Genomic DNA, 20,317 nt, shown 5'->3' with positions numbered 1-20,317 from the left:
ATCAAGTAAATGACTTTTTATCATTTTCTATTTAACACATATCATGTTATCGCTTCACTGATTTGACTTGTGCATTTTCTATTTTGAATGTGACAGGAAGCTCCAATGTACTGGAATAGGGGAAAATTTCATTAAACAGGTCTATTTCAGTGTTGGTTTTATCTCATGAATTACAATATCATGTTGATGAGAACTGTGTTGTTACATTATCATTGCTGCAGCAAACCAGAAATGTTTTGAGCTGCCAAGAAAAGGAAAATCTGTCATGTGTATACTATCAATAACCATCAGCACTGGAGACTTAAGCTCATAGGGTTTCCTCACATAAATTTACAAACACTTTTAAAACTGCTTCTAAGTCTATAAACGTATATGTATTTACACAGAATATGCTAATACTAAAATAAACTTCTTGATCTTCTTGGGTGGTCAGGCACTTGGACAAGCTCCCCAGGAAAGTGGTCACAGTACTGAGACTGCCAGAGTTCAAGAAGCATTTGGACAACACTTTCAGACATAGGGTCTGTGTACATCTGGTCCTGTACAGAGCCAGGAGTTGGACTCTATGATCCTTGTGGGTCCCTTCCAATTTAGGATATTTCATGATTCTATGATTCTTCAGGGTGATATGGTTGTGAGACAACTTATAGACCTTAACTAAAGTTTTTTATAATCCTATGGTTTTGCCTTCCATAGCAGAACTTTGCAAGCAGGTCCAGGGTCCTGGCTATTGCTTCTGTAGAGACTCTGTTATGTGAATTTAGTCTGCATGGAGAGCAAAAGAACTCTCATTTCTTATTCTCTGAGGTTTAATTTATAAGAAAAAGTGAAAACACAACACATTGCACCTCTTTTTGCATATGAATCGTTCATTATTGAATACTGCTATGTCTAAGAGAAGCAGCAGCATCTAATATGAGATGAAAAGTATACATATTTTAAGCCCTTTTGCTCTTGATTTGAATATAATTGTCAGAGAGTTGGTTTATAAAATGGTGTCAATGATTATTCTTTGAAATACATATTTACTTATTTTTTTTAGTGGCCTTAAACTTCCAGACCCCAGGAGTGCAAATGGAATTGCAAAATGGAAAATTCCTAGACAATGGTGGTTGTGGCTATATTCTGAAACCAGAATTCCTGAGAAATCACAGTTCAACTTTTAACCCATACAATGTGGGAAGATACAGTAAGCCAATGTCTCTGTCAATAAGGGTAAGCTTAGTTAACTCAATTTGTTTGATAAAAAGTGAAAACAAGCTAATGTTATGTATTTCAGACCTATATATTATCCATTATTGTTTTCTTATTTTATCCTCACTCCTGGTTGTTGGAAAGTTTAATGTTATTTTTATCAACATATCACTACTATAGTACCTATTGCTGCTTGGATGGTTTCCCATCTGTAATTTGCTTTTGTTTACAAAAAGTGTCTAGATATGCAGAGGGTATAAGAGCTTGTAAAACCCATGATTTCCATAGTGTTTTGCACAGAAATGTAAATGTACCTTGTATTATGTCGTAAGTGTAGTTGACATAAGAACATCACTTAGGATTGTGGGAATTGAACTCTGAAAGCCTTCAGAAACCAACTCTACATGGTATTATTTTCTTTAAGTATGAGTAATGCTATGTATACTACAATAATGCTACTTAACAAATGCAAATATTTAAAGATATGCTAGGAAGCTTTATGCTTCATTTAAGTTTAGATATCTTCCTATGCATATATAAAAGACTATTTTTCATATTAAATTCATATAAATAATTGTAAAAAAAGAAAAGGATCAATAAACCTTTGAATTATTTCTGTTTCTCCCAAATTAAAACCTAATTTAATTCTTAAAAATGTTAGAAATAAATGTTATTTAAAATAATGGATTATAAAAAACCCTTATTTTGCAGTCAAGTAGATGTTTTATAATTATTTTCTAGATGGAAAACTACCTTTTCCCAATGAAAAAATGCTGTTTCTGATTATGCAGTATACCACTTGCATAAATGCTATTTAATTAGCATAAAATTAGTGTATAATTGATATTTCTTTCAGACAAATAAATAGTGGAGATAAAACATTAGCTAATAACAATTATAAAATGCTTACTTAATGTGTGCACCTAATCAAGAACATTTTAGTGTCCTAACAGTGAGCATACCAATTACGAATAGACATAACTGGATGATTTCAAGCACCCATGCATATACGTACATTACTTTAGCCCTTATTTGTATAAAGCTGGAGTTAATTAAAATTAAAAAAAAAATAAATAAATTCCTGACTGTAATCTAGGAGACAGGCAAAATCATTGACAATGGGAAAGAAATTTCTGAGTATGGAGGAAGCAGGCACAGAAAAAGGAAGCTTTTTAGACTGATGGCTTAGGCTGGGATGACAGGGTGGATAGTGCAGAATGCAAAGCAGCAGTGGCAACCCACCAGCTATGAGACTGTGGGGCAGAGCCCTACTCATAGAGTGAGCTGCAAAAAAACAGGAAATGATTGAAGAAAAAAAAAATAAAAATCAGGAGTGAGAGTCAAAGGAAAAACAGTTTCTGCTAAAGATGATGAACTTGATGAATGGAGAAATTTATAGTTAGAGGGCAAATCTAGGGATCAAAGTTTCTCAGGCTGACTAGCTGAATTTAGAGAACATGAATGAAGACAAAAACCACACAGGGCTTGATTTTACTTAATTCAATACCATTCTTACCTGATGTGCCACAGTTCCTATCACAAAGATTATACATAGCCTTTGAAGAAGAAATATGAATATGCAAAGTATTTTAAATGGAGATTTCCAAGCATACCATATTATTTTTCTATTCTCTCTGTATGTCTATTTCACCTTGGGCCTCACAAGTGTATTGTATTTATGGATTTGGGTCACACATAGCTGAAAACAGCATTCTCTTTGCATCCTCTCAGAGCCTTAGGCTGGGTCTAGCAAAGGGGTAAAAAACATGAAGTAGAACTTGTCCAATACAGCTGGATTTTGCTGATGATGTTCAGGACATGTCAAAGGACTTCCCCTTGTTCTAAATGGGCTGTTTGTCTGCACTTACATCTTGAAAAGCTTTCTACTGAGGGTAATAGATATTTTCTAGGAAGTAAGGGGCCAGCATCTGGGTTTGCTAAGTCACTGCTCCTCAGTGTTTCAGGCTAGAACTTTTCTTGGACCAAAATGTTACAGAAAGTACCTAAGCAAAAGGTGGAGTTTGTGGTTTTTGACTTTTTGGTGGATGACAGGGGGATAAGAATCTGTATGCTGAGCTTTGATGTTTAGTCTTGAGATCTGGATCAAAGTATCACATCTCTCACCTAGGCTTGTGGATTTATGTATCTCTTTTGATACATTTCAGCATTGATTTCTAAAAAGCAAACACTGTACAGATGGTTATTCTCTCCTAGGTGTCCTGAAATAGAGATAGATGGCAGACAAAGTTGTGACTTTCATAAGTCCTTTCTTAGGCTGGTTGCCAGATTACAGGGCACTCTGAGGCAAAATTTCCAGGTAACTAACTAAATTAAGGAGAATATCATCAGGGAGCCTACTAAAGGCTGACTTTTTACATGTTCCTGTGAAAGAACACGAACATAAGTGAGGAACACTGCTACATACCCTGCAACACTGCTGATGTCACCCTAAGTGTTGGTGCTAGTCCAGTAGACACAGCTTTAATAGAAATTCATGAGCTTGATCTCAGATATTGCAAAAAATCACCACTGATTCTTTTTTTTTTTTTTTTTTTTTTTTTCCTGGTAACTAAATTACAGGCAGCATTGAGTGAAAAAGCTGAAATCTGAAAATTATTATGTAAAACACAATGATATCAAACTAGTCAAGAATTAAATTAAATAGGAAGTGCCATATTCTTAATTTCATTGTGTTTAATGTGTATTTTTGTAACAGTTTCCTTATGGCTGATATATGCTTCTTATAGTAGTTTCTTATGGAACAGTTTTTGCTATGATGGCTATTATATGGCTATCATGTAAAGTTAATTCTTACAGTTATTTCAATACATTACAACTTTAATTTTACAGCTCATCAGTGGTCATCAGTTACCACCCAGCAACCTGTCAAAGACTAACAAGGCTGACCCTTTAGTGCAGATAGAAATCTACGGTGTGCCAGAAGATCAAGTAAAAAGAAAATCTAGTGTCATAAAAAGCAATGGTGAGCATCAGTCTGTCTCTTAACTGTGAACAAAGGACAATAATATTTTATATGGAATGACCATTTTTCCTTCCCAAGAAGCTGTTATATTCTTACAGAGTCTGCAATTATTTCTCTCTAGATGAAGATCTTCTGGCACAAAATCTCTAGCAGAGTTTCAAGCTATGTGCCATTTTTGTTGAACAGTAAGTTTAGGAAGCATAAGCTCTCTATTAGTAGCACTCTCCTGAAAGAAGATGGAATACACACTGTGTTTACTCACTGTTGCAGGCTGGTCCCAGTAGGCAGCTAAGCAACACTGCTGCTGTCTCACCTTACACTCTCCCCACCCACAGTGGGATGTGGGAGAGAATTGGAAAGGTAAAACTTGTGGGCTTAGAGAAAGACAGTTTAATAGGTAAAGCAAAGCTCCGCATATAAGGAAAGCAAAGCAAGGAATTCACTTAGTCCTTCACATCTATTGGAAGATGGTCAGACACTTCCAGGAGTGCAGGTCTTCATTGTGCATAATGGTTACTTGGAAAGACAAATGCCATAAATTCAAATGACCTTCCTCCTTCTTTCTACCAGCTTTTATTGCTGAGCACATCGTCATATGCTATGGTTATATACCATATACCATATGCTATATACCTTTGGTTGCTTGGTGTCAGCTGTCCTGCCCATGCCCCCTCCCATTCTCTTTTGCACCCTCAGCCTACTTGCTGGTAGGACAGTGTGAGAAACAGAAAAGTCCTTGACTATCAGCAACAACTGAAGCATCAGTATGTCATCAACATTTTCGGTCACAGATCCAAAACATATCACCATAAGAGCTGCTATGAAGAAAATTAAACCTCTCAGAGTCCAAACCGTTACCATGGTACATGTAAAGGAATTTTTGTGAAGAAATGTCTGCAGTTTCAACATTTAGGTTATATCAGGTTTCTAGTAGGACTACTCCCTTAACTGTTTAACAGGTGAAGTGTGCAATCTTGGTGCTTGTCTTCAAGCATTCCATTACCTTTATCATATAGATCTTCTTGAAGTCTCAGCCTTAAGGTTCTCTGTGATCTTCCTTCTTCTGTGTCTCTCTCTCCTATTTTTCCTTTCTTCTTTTTGTAGACTGCCACCATTTTAAACTGGTCCCTAAATTCCTTCTCTCTCTGTATGAACACTGTTCAAGGCAAAGTGTCCCCCTCCTGTTCCATGTCCCCTTTTGTATTTTGTTTTTAGTCATGTAATCATTTTTCTACCTTAATTCATTCAGCACCTGCCTCATTTCCAATGCTGTAAAGAGAGAAACTGGCAAAAACATGAAACTGCTGTGGCTATTGGAAAACTTAAGTTGAGCAGATATTCTGAACCTGAGTATCACTGTCCTATTTTGCTCTCTTTAAAGGGACAGTGGCAACTTTCTCAGCCTTTTAATTTATACTATTATGTAGCTAAAAAATGATAAATCCCTAGAAGGAGATGGTGTGTGTGCTGTAGGCAAGTCCCAATCTGTCCATGTTGGCTTCATTCTAAGCACTTCCTTCTGATCTGTATCACTTCAGTCAGTGGGAATCTCATCATTTATTTAAATGTGCACAGAAATCTAGGGAAAAAGAAAGCATTGTACCAGGTCAGAATACTGATAGCAGATACAACTCAGCTATGAAATGGAGTAAATGAAATGGCATTTTGATACTGTCTATCTTCTCTTTTCATTAGCTTTGAGTCCTAGATGGGATGAAACTTTCTCTTTTACTGTCCAAGTTCCAGAACTGGCTTTGATACGCTTCTGTGTGGAAGATGAGATATCACTGGTTGCAAATGAATTCCTTGGCCAATACACTTTACCACTGCTGAGCCTGAGTAAAGGTAATATTTTATGAAGCGAGCCACCAATAATAGCTCAGAATAATCTACAACAATCCAGGCTTTTATCCTTACTCTAGTATTGATGGAGCACAGCATTATGTTTATTTTCTACAGGAGAATTGTATAACCATGGGTTAAAAGTTGCACTCTGTATTTTTAAGTCATTGTAGTCTCTGAATGCAAACCCACACCACAGAAAACAAAAGACTATTAATAATTAATAATAGCTAATAATTCCTACTGGAATATTCCATTCTAAATAGAAACTGCGCAGGCAGTATTTTAACTCATTCTGATAGAAAACTGGAAGAGCGGTAAGTCAGAACTTCCATAAAATCAACAGTTAGGCTCCAAACCTAAAGAAGCCAAATTAAAACAAAACAAAACAAAAAAAGCACAAACCCCTCAGGTTACCTGCAATTTTCAGAGAGCAGAAGAATTTAAACCAAGCTAAGTATTTATGGTATTTTTCTTGGTAGTGTTTCTTCTGTTGTGCCAGTATAGTTCCTGCAGACTTACATGTATGTGATGAGTAGACTTATGTGATGAGTAGGCACATGAAGAGCAGGCACAGAAGTCAGTAGGCCAAGGAGAAAGGCTTACGTAAAATGGCTGTTACTACACTGGATTTCCAAAGGTATTTCTGAATGAAATAAACAGAATCAGCTTTTATTATTGAGCGTAGATATGAAGGCAAAAACTGGAGCTGGCAATGGGCACTGTGGCTTTTTTTATTAAGCTTAGCAGGATTTTTAATGGCTATTTCTCTTCAGGTTCTGTAGTCATAAAGCTGCTTGTGATTCTTAGTTGAGGTTTAGGAGTTATAGAAGAACAAAGACATTACCTTAAAGAACACTTGCCTTTCTCCAACATAAATCTTTACACTGATTACTTTCTACTTTTATTAGGGTATTTCAGAAAAATGAGGAAACATTACCCAATTTTTGAGACAAATTTGAATGGCAGATGCTAAAGCTTACACGTTGTAAAATAATCAGTATTTGTATTTCTTTTTTTTTTTTTGGTGTAATTATTCATTGTGTCTCTCATATGTCTCTATGGTGTCTATGTCTCATATGTCTCTATGGTTTAATTTGGGTTTAATTTGGGTCATAAATGGGAATTTAAATGGATTTTTTTTGGAAAAGTAAGAGCATGCAGATTCTTCAGGAAAAATTTTGAGTGGAGTAATTTAACGTATTAGGAAATAGCACTGTAGAAACAGTGCCAAATCGCCCTAGCCCTTAACTACTGCAATATAAAATTGGAAGATGCCATCAGGATGCCCATAGGCATAAATAAAATGCTTCTAAGTGATGAGCCAACAGGTAATTTAAAAATTTATTATGATATTTAACATTGAACCCTCTGTATTCCAGGTCTGGAACCATGGCTTTGCTTTAGCTACTTAAGCACCCTAAATAGTGAAAGGGGAAAATAACGTCTTACAAGGGGATTCAAAACAGTCTACAGGTCTTAGGAAACAACTATAAATATTGAGTTATGAATAAATTTTGCTCCTCTGCATAGCTCTGGTGCTTCTTGCTGCGCTAGAGGAATGCCCTCTTCTTCCGTAGGATTCATATCCCTGAGGTTTCCCCTGAGGGCAAGTTGCTTCTAAAAGCTGAGCAGTGCTTACATCTTTTACTTCCTTGACAGTCTATGGGACAAAGTTCTGCCATTGCCACCCTCCCGTGCTCTTCCTCTTGAAAGGATTCAATCTATGTCATCACCTTTCCCCCTTCCCTAGCAGCAGCTTCACCACTCAGCTGCAGATTACATGGGGAAGGATGCTTGCTGCCCACCTGTAGCACTATTCCGTATTTCATGCAGTGATTAAGTAGGTATACTCAAAGAGGGGTACAATTGTGTAGCTGGGAGGTTAAAGGCTAGAGGAGGGAGTCCTGGGTTACGGTCCCTTTCCTAGTGACTCTGTTATGTAGAACACCAATACAGGACAGAAATTCAATTGTCCCACGTCCCATGCTAGCTACCACTTGATCAGTTAACAGTTAATTGTTTCATATGAATTGGAACAATTTCAATCATAAAAAAACCCCTATCCATCTCTCAGGACTCTTGGTAGTATATTCCGTAGCTAGGGACTATGAACACAGTCCTTGGAAATGAGTCTTCATCCATGAAGTGAGTTTCTTCATAGCAAATACAAAAAGTCTTCCGCATACTGAGTGGATGCTCTAAAGATTGATCACAAATGCATCTTGCCTGGGCTCAGCTTTAATATCTGCTGCCCAGAAGATGAACCTTGGGTACAAAGTGAACTTTCATGTTGGATAAAAGAATCAAGACAATCCAAAACCAAATGAGGGTCTCAGAGATTACATGCACATCCAGAAACACCTAAAGAAGGGCTGTGAGAACTGCAGTTCTGAACATGGATTATTAATCATAACAGATACTTAAATAACTCATGTTATATTTACATAAATAAAATAGAGTATTTTTTATCACAACTGATATTACTATTGTGACATTAAATGTAATGCAGACATTAAATTTTAATGAAGCAATATAAGGCTTTGTGTTTAGGGGAGAGGAATTTTTTGTTTTCAGAGGAGCTAAGTTTCAAGTTAAGAACAATAGCTTCAAATGCTTCTACTCACCAGATGAACATACAGTTTATTTTAAAGAGTTATTTTGAGGTTCATTAATTATGCTGCACTTGCACAGTAGATCATAGAACAGCCTATCATAATATTTTTATTTATGGTTAATACACTAACCGAGTGTCATTATATTTACAGGTTACCGTAATGTTCCCCTGTTTTCCAAAAATGGTGGCAAACTTGAACCTGCATCACTGTTTGTTTATGTCTGGTACTACTAATGATGCTCCACATTAGTTGTCATTCTGGTGGATCACACCCTGCTCAATAAAGCAACATCACTAGGCTTGCAACAACCCAGTAGTCTGATTTCCAGAGCGGCATGTTCTCAGTGACTTTATTAAGCTATGGGACTTCTTGTGTGAGTAAATGGTATCCTGAATAAGTAATAACTACTGAAGTTAGCCCCACTATTATTTAGAAATAATTCATAAAGACTGAACTTTTTTGGACATTCTGTTGAATTCAATTAATAATTAAATTTGCAGCTAATTACAACATTTTGATTAATTACTGAGAATAATAGTTTAATATTTATGATCTTATGCTACAAAATTATGAGCATGTTACACAGAAATTTTTATTTGTATTGAACAAAAACTTTTACCATTGTACAATCATCTTTCTAGGGAAACAATACATACAATGTAAAGTCCCTTTAAATTTATAATAATGGCAGTTTCTGATTGGGCTATGCAACCTTAACATCCACTGTAATTTTGCTATCTGGAAAAACATCTCTGAGAAAAAACAGTTCTTAAAATGATAAAAACTTAGATGCTAATATTTGTACCTTTTCTCAGCCTGATCTTGAACCTCCTGCTGCTAAAGAAAGACAAATAATTCACAGGCTGATTTGTAAAGGGCCTATGTTCCTTGTAGCAGCAGGGAGCTCAGGATACATCTCACTGCAAACTCAGCAAGTAGGAATCATCATGTTTTGAGCTGGATTAGAAGAAGAAATTTAGGGAAGGCAAGGACTGATTGCATGGTTTAAGATCTCTGAGGGCAACATTTTGTCTGACAGAGATATCACTGTAGATCTTGTCCATAAGACATAATTTTTCCACCTTTCTTATAAAACTGAAGTATTATTGAGCTTCCACAGGACTGTATCTACCCCGCTAATTGCAGATTTGTTACTAGGGTGTTTTTTTTGTTGTTGTTTTGTTTTTTTCCAATGAATGTTTTATTGATAGATTTCTTTCTTTAATGCCAACAGTACTGCTTATGTTTGCAGACTGTTCTGATAATATTCTATTTTTAATGCTACATTTTTATTGCCATTTTAATGCTATCTTATTTAATGTTGCTCTAAGATGGAAAATCACGGTATGCTGTAAACAATGATTAGAAAATGTCATAGGAAATAACACTGTTAGAAAATTGCATTAGAGTTATAATGAGGAAATCGAGACAGTAGACTAAGAATCTAAAATCAATATTGAACTGTAAGGTCAGGTAATTTGATAACATTGCAAGCTGAGCACAATGTGTTTTCTGTTCCTGAGTGACAAGTCACTTGATTCTTTACTCAGGAAAGCCTATAATCTAAAATATTAGACTTACTGATTTTTGTAGTGATCATATCTATATGTTAGCCAATGGCTCCTTCACGTGATAAATAGCTTTTTTTCAGCTCTGAAGAATCCTAATAATAATAATAATATTCAAGCAGAGTTCGCTTCACTTCCCCTTACTAAGGAGGAGTTTAATTTCCCAAGGCAATCTGGTGTATATATTCTCAGACACAAACTGACCAAGTGACATAGTCAATTGGTTTGATGCTGAAAAATACTCCAGCTTATTTAGATTCCTAAACAGCACTCCTAGTCCCACTTCAGGAGCTTTATACAACATTACCTCCTGAAGTCTGATTTGTGAGTGTCCTTTGGGAGAAGAAGGCAATTATCTTCAGCTTCTGGCATTATTATCCCTCTGTTGACCACTTTTCTACCTGGTAGAACAAATGTCAGACCTACTCAGTATCTGGTAACTTAAAATTTTACAGCAGATCAGATCACAAATCAAGGTGTCTCTTGTGCCTTAAAAATGTGCTCTTGCTTCTGGAAAGGTTTATATACGTGCTCAACTCCGTGCGTGTGTGTGTAAGAGGCTGGCAGTAATGGACAGTTCATTAGGGCTGCTCACATGCTAAATGTTTAAAGATGTGCTTAAGTGCTTCCTTGTGTTAGGTACAAATGCTTTGGAGAACAGCGCCCATAATTAGCCCCAGTGAACTCAAAGGTAGCACTTACATTCATTGGTTATATGTATATATAGCCCTAAGGTCAATGCATGTATTCACTTGACTCCTTTATACAGTATAAGAATGCAATGGGGTAAGATGAGAGAGCAAAGACTCCTTATAAAATGATCTTAAATAAATAGAACACTGAAAGATCATATTCAATGCTTTATTTATTTGTGATTAGCCCCTACCTCCTCCTTTCTTCCCAAAATTGACCAGTTGTGTCTGGTTCTCCGATGTCAGAATGAAAGAAATGTTGGAAGTATCCTATTGACAAATTAATATCCTGGATTTAAAGTTGCATTATATAAACACTTAAAAGCACACCAACATATACAGCACAAAATGTCTGAAGTGCAAAGTTGCTATTTCTTTTTTAATTATTATTGTTTGTTTTTAAAGGTATGGATTTTGTAAGATTTAATATGAAATCTGCTAGACTTCTGAAATGTATTTGCACCCAGGAAACCATTCCATGAATCTCTCTGGTAAATTGTCATATGCAGTGGGTCACAGAGGTCAATGATAAATTGCACCATTATCAGCATTGTTTCAACACACTTAGTGGAATTAGTAGACAAAGAACTACGCTCTGACTCATGCTTGATGTGTACTAAATTCGGAAGTTTTAGTGTACTATTTCATATGAATAAAACTAAAATCTTTATTGCTGTCATAAGAATACCTGCATGCAGCTACAAGTTGCTTGCTACAGCATGTGATTTCTTAAACTCACACAAGAAGGAATCTGTTGTAAGAAGAAGGTAGCAATTTTAAGACAATAGCCTTACGATTATAAATGTTAAGATCAGCAGATGACGCATATTCTCAAGGGCAACTGAGACAAAATGTACTATGGAGAATGGAATAAAGAAACATTAGTGGATAAATAATTGAATTGTCTTAGACAACATTTAAATTACACTGTTTCCCAGTGGATACCATTTTTCTTCATTTAACTGGACACTACTCAGTTGAATGTTAACAGCTCCCACAAATGTTCCTTTGCTTTTCACAACAAGCTTCAGTATATGGCTTTTGAGCTCCATGACTTTGTTGTACACAACCTGAAATAATATAAAGGTTAACAGAAAAAAGCATGTGAATCTATTTGTCAGACCATATACTTACAACTGTACAGCATTCTGGATGATGATGATAACTTTCCAATAATTACTTTAAACTGCCCTCTAGAATTATCAACTACTGTCCATGAGCCAAATTCAAGTTAGTGAATATATCTCAGAAATACATTTGACCTTATATAGTTTATATAAAGGAGATTCTGCCAGCTTAGGCTTGTGAAATCTGATGACCAAGTATTCATAAATAAATTTGCAACCCGTGTTGCAAAGCTTGAGAAAAAAAATAGGTACACATAATTTTCCATGTGAAAATTGAAATTCTAACTTGAGCTGAGTGTTGAACTCAATTGTGGAGATATATCAGATACTCCATGAAGCTCAGCAGGGAAAGATAACACTGTTGATTTTCGAGAGGAGAGATTCAGATAAAGGGTACTTAGCATGGACAGTGGTATGAAACCATAAGATAGGTAATTACAGAAAAGTATAGTTTATTATAATTTTTAAATATCTTCCCATAGCAAATGCTTTGATGGTGTTACTGATGTTACTCATCTAAAGAAAATAACAACATGAACAAACAGGAAAACTGTTTTAATATCAAAATTTTTGTTTGCAACAAGGTATATAATTTTTCTTATATGTTGCACTGATACACCTCATAAAGGTGTATCACATCAATGTACAGTACTTCAGAATATTGTTTCTTGGTACTGTACTTGTGATTAAATCACATCCTGCACACCAAAATTAAGAAAGAACATGCCAAAGCAAAAACAGATTTTCTTCTGAAACTACCATGAAATTTCATAACTGTTCTGGATTCAAGAAACCTGCATCATTAAAGAAACAATAATTTTCCTTTGAAAATTGTTTTTATAAGACTTACTATTGCAACACAAATAGTTGTATGCATGATTCTGGATGCTAATTGTATCCAAATATGCCCACTATAAAAATATTTGCATTTTTTAATGGACTCATCAAATTGTTGACATGATAGAAAGCTCAGCCCACTCCCTAGATGTTGTGGGTGTGGAACATCGTTAAGAATGGACCCAATTCAGCAAGTGAAAACTACTCAATTTGGATGTTTCTGTTAGTCAAGAAGTGTTAATGCTTCTCAAATTAAATGAGACAGCTTGTTTAGCATCTCTTTAGAAAATTACTAAGTTTTAAAAATATCTTTGAAATTACCTTGATATGCTGAGAATGCGCTGAGGTTCATTATGAAATGGTAATGATATATTTTCTGAATTAAAAAAAAAAAATCTGGAGTGATAGGTCAACAAGTAGGAGCTGCATTCAGGACAGACTCCTACGTTTCAGGCTCCGCATTAATCAAAAACTGCTGAGTGATCTGCATATAGGCTGATAGAATGTGAAAGAATGCTGTCAGCTAGTTTCAGGCCTCAAAGGAAAGCTTTGTTAAGAGAAGTACATTTAATCTAAAATTTGTATGGAGGGAAATGTTTCCAATGTTTTTGCTGTTTTAGTTGCAATGGAAAATGCTTTAAATTTTAATTTCACTGTGAAGCTTAAAAAGCAAATGCAGTAACATACTGTCACTTCGTGAGAATGGGAAAGTGGAACTGCCTACGATGAGCTTGCCATGCAGCCTTCTGGGATTTACTATGCAGTCTGAATGCAGTCTATACACATGGCACTGCTGAGGAGGAGGAACATTAGACTGAGCCCCCCTGCCCCAGGATCTCTGTGGGCTGGACTGCAGAGTCCTGTCTGTACTTTGAATTATAAGAAGTAGAAATGGCCATGGGAGACATCCTTCAACCAGGGACAGAATTTGTAAAGGCTCAGCCGCAGTAATGCTCCTCTTGCAAAGTGGCAACAAAAAGGTGGTTCTGAACCTCACAGGTGGACCCAGGAGGCATGAAATTGCTGGTTCTCCCTGACAGCCCCACCAGGCACAGGCTGTCCTTGTGAGATTACAGATTGCTCTGGTCTGTGCCGCGAGCTGCTGGAGTGGCACAGCGGGCAGCAACAGGCAGGACACCGGGACAGGCTCCTTGGTGTAATCAGTGTAGCAAGGGTGAATGGCCATGGGTTTGGGGATAGAAAAACTGCCCCTCTCTCTCTTTTTATCTGGCTTTTAGAAAACTTTGGAAGTTATAGTTTGGAACAGCTGTCATGACTGTAGTGCCAGGTGCTTTTCAGTTTTTGTTTACTGTGCCTGTTTCACCAAATTGCATATGAATAAAAAATTCCAGCTTTCCTGTAAGAAGGAAACCAGCTTTACAGTAAGCAATTACATACTTTAGAATAAATCTATGATTTGATTATTTAAGTGACGCTAATTCTACTGTATAAACATGCAATTTCTTTGCCAATATATGAAAGTTATCATCTTCAGCTTTTGCTTTAAGTCACAACAGGCATGAACTGTGGTAATGAACAACTTTGTATCCATGGACAGAAAGAAGCTTTAAGTTTTGAGCAATGCCACACCTTGACATGTGGGGTGGGTGTCTTTCATACGACCCCAATAAACAGTTTCTAAAATGACCTTGCTCCAGCTGAATTTGCAATATCATCAGGATGTGGGGACAGAAGAAAGACTGTAGACAGCTGAATTAGTATGTGGATAAAACAAATACCTACCACCTGCCAGAATTTCAAAATGAGGACAGTTAAATCCTGAAATCTACATTTAGTAATAATATTGGCCTCCTATTTATACAGTCAGATCAAATGGAGGTGAGTTATACATGGCCATGCAGTAAATCAGCAGGACAGCCAGGACTGGAATTCAAATATTTTTGGCTCCAGAAAGAGAAGCACTGTTGACCTACAGGAGTCTAATGACATTTTAATCACAAATGAGGGACAGTTGCTTCTCCTTAGGTAGCCATGGCACACTTCCTAGATTTGCTCTTAATTGTCCAAATTAGCTTTGACGCACAGTGCTGGCCGGAGCTGTGGTGGCTCCTGGCAAAGGGCCCCTCGTCCCCCTCCATCAGGCTTCCTGGGGCAATTCACGTCACCGCAGGCCAGCAGCCCCTCTGCTCTGAAGGCAGCTGCAGTAACACCCATGGACTGGTACAGCCCAGGTGTATTTACTCATGTTTCCCCCATGCCCAAGCTTCATAGGCAGGATGGAGGGAATTCCGTCTTGTTCTGGCAAAGCACACATGGTCCTGTCTTGGAGGTTCACTCATTCTGGGGGTGTGCATGCATGCAGGCACTTCAGAGACAGACGACAGTGAGAGTGAGGGCTTGTAGCATGCCTCATGGCAAATGCAACACATACGAGCAAGAAACCACTGCAGCTCATTGCCACTTTTCATGGTGAGAATTTAAACTTAAATCGTTCAGATTAATTTTGAATCAAGTTTTCTTACTTTTAATGAAAGTATTCTGGAACCTCCCAAGTGATTACTTATTCCCAATAGTGACCTATAAAAGCTGGTATATTATTCTTTTTTTTTTTTTTTTTTTTTTTTTTCATTGTCCTGCACCCATTTACCCATTTTCCCTGTGTTCTTTCTTTTCTTCACAACCATAATTTTTTAATGCAATGATACACCAGTGTGGATGCAACAAACACTGAAATCCAAATAGAGGAACAAGAGAAAAAAGGAGTGCTTGTTAAAAGCAACTCCAGAACATTCAGCATAGTTCATTCTACTGTTAATCCTCCTGGACCTTCACATTTTACTCTCACACATATGAGTAAAAATCAAAAATAAAATGCACTTTTGCAAGGTTGATAATTTGCTGTAGGCAGTCATAAGCAATAAAAGTACAAAACTAAAAACAAAAATACCCAAGAGAAGCACATTTCAGAATTTTCTCAGTCTTGAACATGGAGAGAAATTAATATACAGTTTCCTTCCAGCCGTTTGGCTTTAATAAAAACTTATGAACTCATAAAAAAGGCTAGTACATTTCTGTACACAGCATTTTGGACAGTAACTAACTTAACAGACAGATGACTTATATTTTTAGTTGTTTTTCTTCCCTGGGGCTTCTGCCTCAGTCTACCAGCCTTGGACACAAAATGCATACAGAATGATATCACATATGGAGGAACAGAGCTGCTAACAGCACAAGCTTCGGGTTTGAAATGTCCAAGTTCAATGGAGCCATATGTCCCCACTGCGATTAGCAGTTCCTTGTGAAAAAGATTGAGCATCTGTGAAGAAGGTTGTAAGTTTTGAGTAAAGGATATTAAAGTTTGCACGGATTTTCTCTAATATCAGTAGGGTGGTCCTTAACCACAATTAAAACCCCTCCCAGTGAATACTGTCTGACCACAGCCAGGATTTTGGATTTTCTTGTATTCAAATGGGTTTAGTAATGATTAGAAACAAAATTGCCTAACAGTGTTGCTAGATGGTTCTTGTCCATAGCTCATTTTAGATATTTTTAAATGAATGTTAAATATAAAAATATATATTTTTAAATAACCTTCAAATGTAAAGAAATTACTTTAGCCAGGTTGATTAGCCTCATTTTGCTCTTTGATTGAAAACAAACAAACAAAAAAAGAATAAAAATAAACCCTATTATCTTTTTGTTTCACTGCAACACTATAGGCAGAGGAATCTATCTCAGCTGTTAGCAGTAGTACCACTTGAGGAGCCTACTTACAGCAGTCATCGATGTAAGTAGGTAACTTTAAAATCATTGAGAAAAGAGAAAAAAATCAAAATCCAAGGACTGGGTAACTAGGAGATAAGGACTCAGTCTCAGCTGACTACTTTATATTTCATTGTATCTTATCTATGAAACAGGGTGGAGTGATAATATTTTCTGTGCCTTCTGCTTTGAAGCTTGCTCGAAGTACGTTTGTAAATTGCCTTGAGATCTTTAGGAGATTTGCTATATGTAATACTTACCATCTCCAATCCCACCTACTGTTTGAATCTCATCTCCCTTTACAAAAGAATATAGTTTATGCCGTTTCTCATTTTATGGTAAACATTTGTCCATCCAAATGTTTCTCTGCTTAACTCCAGAGGCATAAGCACTTCAGTGGTAAGTGAAATAATTATATATGGCTGTGAATTGCTAGATTTTGACATAACAAGAACTGAGCTATTTATTATTGTGCTATCATTTAGGACAGTGACAGCCAATTTGGTTGTCCATTTTCAAATGCGAATTTGAATAACAGCATCCGTTCAATTAGTACTTTTTATGCTATTATATAAAGCTGAATTTAAAATGGTCTAGGTTTTGGTGCAATGATGCTGGGGCTCATTTGGCTAACATTTAACAGTGATTATGGTATAAGACCAAACAGTGTGACTAATCCAAACACTTTCCTAAAGAGAAAGATATAAAGAGACTGCCTCACTTCTGAGAAAGAAGCAAAAGAGAAGATTGTTTCCATTTATGGTTCCGCTTCTGATATGTTCCTTCTGTTTGATAGTACTCATTGTAACAGCTCTAAATGCTCTATTGTTATTGTATTTCAAGAGTAGATAACAGAAATCAAGCACATAAGAAAGGATGGAAGAAAGTGAACAGTACTCACAATTTCATTGTAAGTAGGGTCAGTGCTTTTTGGAACCGTTCTTGTTTTCCTTCGACTGACCTCATCAGGGTCCGGCAGAAGATAAAATTCAGCATGTGCACTTGGGGCAGAACCATCTGGGAGGCGCTGAAAAACAAAATGTTCATAAATATGAATACCTCTGCTATAGCAAAGAAAACAAATAAAGAAATACCAAATGAAATCTGGACTATAAGCAGACACAGAAACATATTACATTCTCAGTATTCTCTTGGCTAAATCAGAGTGCTAATGCAGTAAACAACAGGCATTCTTAGAATTCAGCTTCATATTGAATCAGGAAAAATAAATCAAATAATACAAGGACAATGCAAAATTGCCTATCTTTAATATTTTACATTCTGGTAGAAAAAAATCCTTACGCCTTAATCTGCTTTAACTCAATTTAAACTGAAACAAAGACTAGTCCTTCCAGTTTCCAGAGTAATGTATAGAAACTGGATTCCAGCTGATATGCTCCTATTGATTTTAACCCCTAAATAGCAGTGCCGATGCTGGTGAGAACTGTTTGTTTCTAAGGGTATTTCATAAAGCATATTACTACAGAGGAGCCAGGAGCATTTCCTGAAGCAGTAAGGGTAGGATAAGGAACAGGATTCTTATAATAACAGTCTGTCCCATCTCTTCCATCACATAGCTGCAACCTCTCTTTAATTTTCTCAAATTACTTAGTGATATTCCAGATATTCCAGTTTATGGTAGCTACTCCAGATCAGAGCCAGTCTATTTACCAGGCTCAGTCATAAGTTACTGCTGGTGGGTGGACAGCATTTGGATAACCTCTAAGCAGCTGTAAGCTTATTACTAAAGCAATATTTCAGTTACTCAGAAAACATATTGGTAGTATGAGAGGCTTTAAAAGAACATGCAAAAAATACAATGATGAATAAGTATGGAAGAGGTATCTTCCCAGTATATGTAACTTAATTCTTAGCTTATAATTAAGCAGAAACCTTTGTGTTGGTAAAATGCATTAAAATCAGAAACACAAAGTGGATGTAAATGTGTGGGTGTTTATCTACATAGTGGTAATTTCAGTAGTATTATCAGTATTTCAGGCAGCAAGTTTACCTGATAGCTCATAAGCAATCCAGTGACATGATGCAAGTGAAAATGCAGGCAAAAAGAAGAGATCTTGAGATATATGGAACACATGAACCCAGAGCATTCCCCATGCAGTTGCAGTTATATTTCCCATTGTAGTTTCACCTGGCTCAGAATAAAATGGTTTCTCAGATTTTGATTATTCACAGTATGCGACCAGAAATATGGGTCTTTCTACAGGCATTATCAACACCATACTCTTGTGATAGGAGAAAACACTGTTGTCTTAGCAATAAATAACTTCTCTTTTGGGAAGAAAAACAGTGCTTGTATGTGTAAGCAACCAGTTCTTGCACAACAAATCTCTGATTTTTGTTATCTGAATTGATCCTTCAAGGCAGATGATACGGTCAACTGGAAAGTTTAATATTGCTGTGGTTAACACTATATGCTCAAATCGTCACATATGGTCAGCTCTATGTGAATGATTAATGATCTTGACACTAAGCTCTCCAAAATATATCTGATGTAAAATATACATGGGATTTAGTTAGGTGAGATTCAACTGCCAAAATATGAATGACATTAATGGCATTTTCCTAGGACTAAGTACTGTATTGTTAACACAGGACTCATAATTTACACTATCAATTTAAAAGCCCATCTCTATTGATCTAAGACTGTATTAGCACTTCAGTTAAGAATGACAAAAGCAGTAAATTGAACAGTCTGTTAAAAATCAGGAAAGAAAAAGATATTTAGCATATTACCAGTCCAAGAAACCAGGATGGTAACTGTAATCAAGCTCTTCCCTTTACTGTGAATAAAGCATCACTGTAAGTTGAAGATACAAAAAGGAATCTGCTTTAAAAAAATAAAGGAGTCATTCTTATCAACTCAACTGCTGTGACCCAGCACAAGGATCTTCACTATCTCAAGCATGGAAATGCAATATAGACAGAGTCTTGTAAAATGTCAGGTTTTATAAATTGTCTCAGCAGTGCATTGCCTAACCAGGGACCACATCAGAGCTAATACTGGATGTTGAGGTAAGCAGCAGCTGAAAAGGGTACTGGGCTGAGGAACTCAGGTGGTAGGTAAGAGGCTACAAAGTAACAGAGAGAACAACTGCATCTGTTCAATTCCACTCCTGTTTGAACTGCCAAGATAGCACAGGGTGCAGTTGCCTGTACTGTGCTCCACTGCACCCCTGAAGACAAAAATGCAGATCAGATCATGCATAGCGATAATCTCCATATCAAACAGGCTCAGCCTGGCAGTCACCTGCCAGGGAAAGAACCCAAGCTGATTGCTGTGAGATTGTTTAACAGGACCTGGGTACCAGTAGTGTACACAATGAGTTGAAAAAAAAAAAACAAAAACAAAAAACAAAACAAACAAACAAAAATACATTTGTTGCAATGCCCTGGATCTGCTCCTTGTACCCTAGTAGCAATTCTGGCACATTGGCCTTCAGCCAACTCACCTAACCGGTCAGCTGACCCCTCCCAAAACTCAAGGAAGACACTCTGTAGTACCTCTGTGGCCATAGGAAACATGGAGAGAAAAGTACTTCCTCACTATGCCTTTGAAAGTAGCTAAAGACATGTTGAAAGAGGTGAGTAGGAGGAGAGGGTCAAGACAGAACATCAAAAAAAAAAAAAAATTTAGCAATTGACAGAAGAAAAATCAGGGCAGAGCAGTTGCCCTGCGATCTTTCAAAACTAAAACCAAAACCACTTCTCATGA

The 20,317-nt window shown here is 36.6% G+C and overlaps 2 protein-coding genes across 5 annotated transcripts in view; one reads left to right on the top strand and one right to left on the bottom strand.

Moving 5' to 3' along the window:
• Nucleotides 1-8,935, top strand: part of PLCZ1 (phospholipase C zeta 1) — a 48,188-nt gene extending 39,253 nt beyond the window's left edge. The window contains exons 10-13 of one of the 2 annotated variants that reach the window (XM_072040516.1): nt 1,043-1,215; nt 4,045-4,177; nt 5,918-6,022; nt 8,788-8,935. In XM_072040516.1, the coding sequence (XP_071896617.1) occupies nt 1,043-1,215; nt 4,045-4,177; nt 5,918-6,022; nt 8,788-8,870 (494 nt within the window). In that variant the 3' untranslated portion in view covers nt 8,871-8,935. Of the gene's footprint in view, nt 1-1,042; nt 1,216-4,044; nt 4,178-5,872; nt 6,023-8,787 lie in introns of both variants that reach the window. The other variant, XM_072040515.1, reaches the window with a different exon arrangement.
• Nucleotides 8,936-9,061: 126 nt separating this feature from the next.
• The window catches only part of PIK3C2G (phosphatidylinositol-4-phosphate 3-kinase catalytic subunit type 2 gamma), a 212,515-nt gene continuing 201,259 nt past the window's right edge, over nt 9,062-20,317 (bottom strand). For all 3 annotated transcript variants that reach the window (XM_038172920.2, XM_038172918.2, XM_038172919.2), the window contains 2 exons: nt 17,486-17,611; nt 9,062-11,967 (listed from right to left, as the gene is read on the bottom strand). In XM_038172920.2, coding sequence (XP_038028848.1) covers nt 11,815-11,967; nt 17,486-17,611 — 279 coding nt within the window. In that variant the 3' untranslated portion in view covers nt 9,062-11,814. The remainder of the gene's footprint in view (nt 11,968-17,485; nt 17,612-20,317) is intronic.

The sequence above is a fragment of the Anas platyrhynchos genome, chromosome 1 (assembly GCF_047663525.1).
Source record: "Anas platyrhynchos isolate ZD024472 breed Pekin duck chromosome 1, IASCAAS_PekinDuck_T2T, whole genome shotgun sequence".
NCBI classification, from domain to species: domain Eukaryota; kingdom Metazoa; phylum Chordata; class Aves; order Anseriformes; family Anatidae; genus Anas; species Anas platyrhynchos.
The sequence above is the reverse complement of the archived record's forward strand: the minus strand, read 5'-3'. Positions and strand labels throughout refer to the sequence as shown.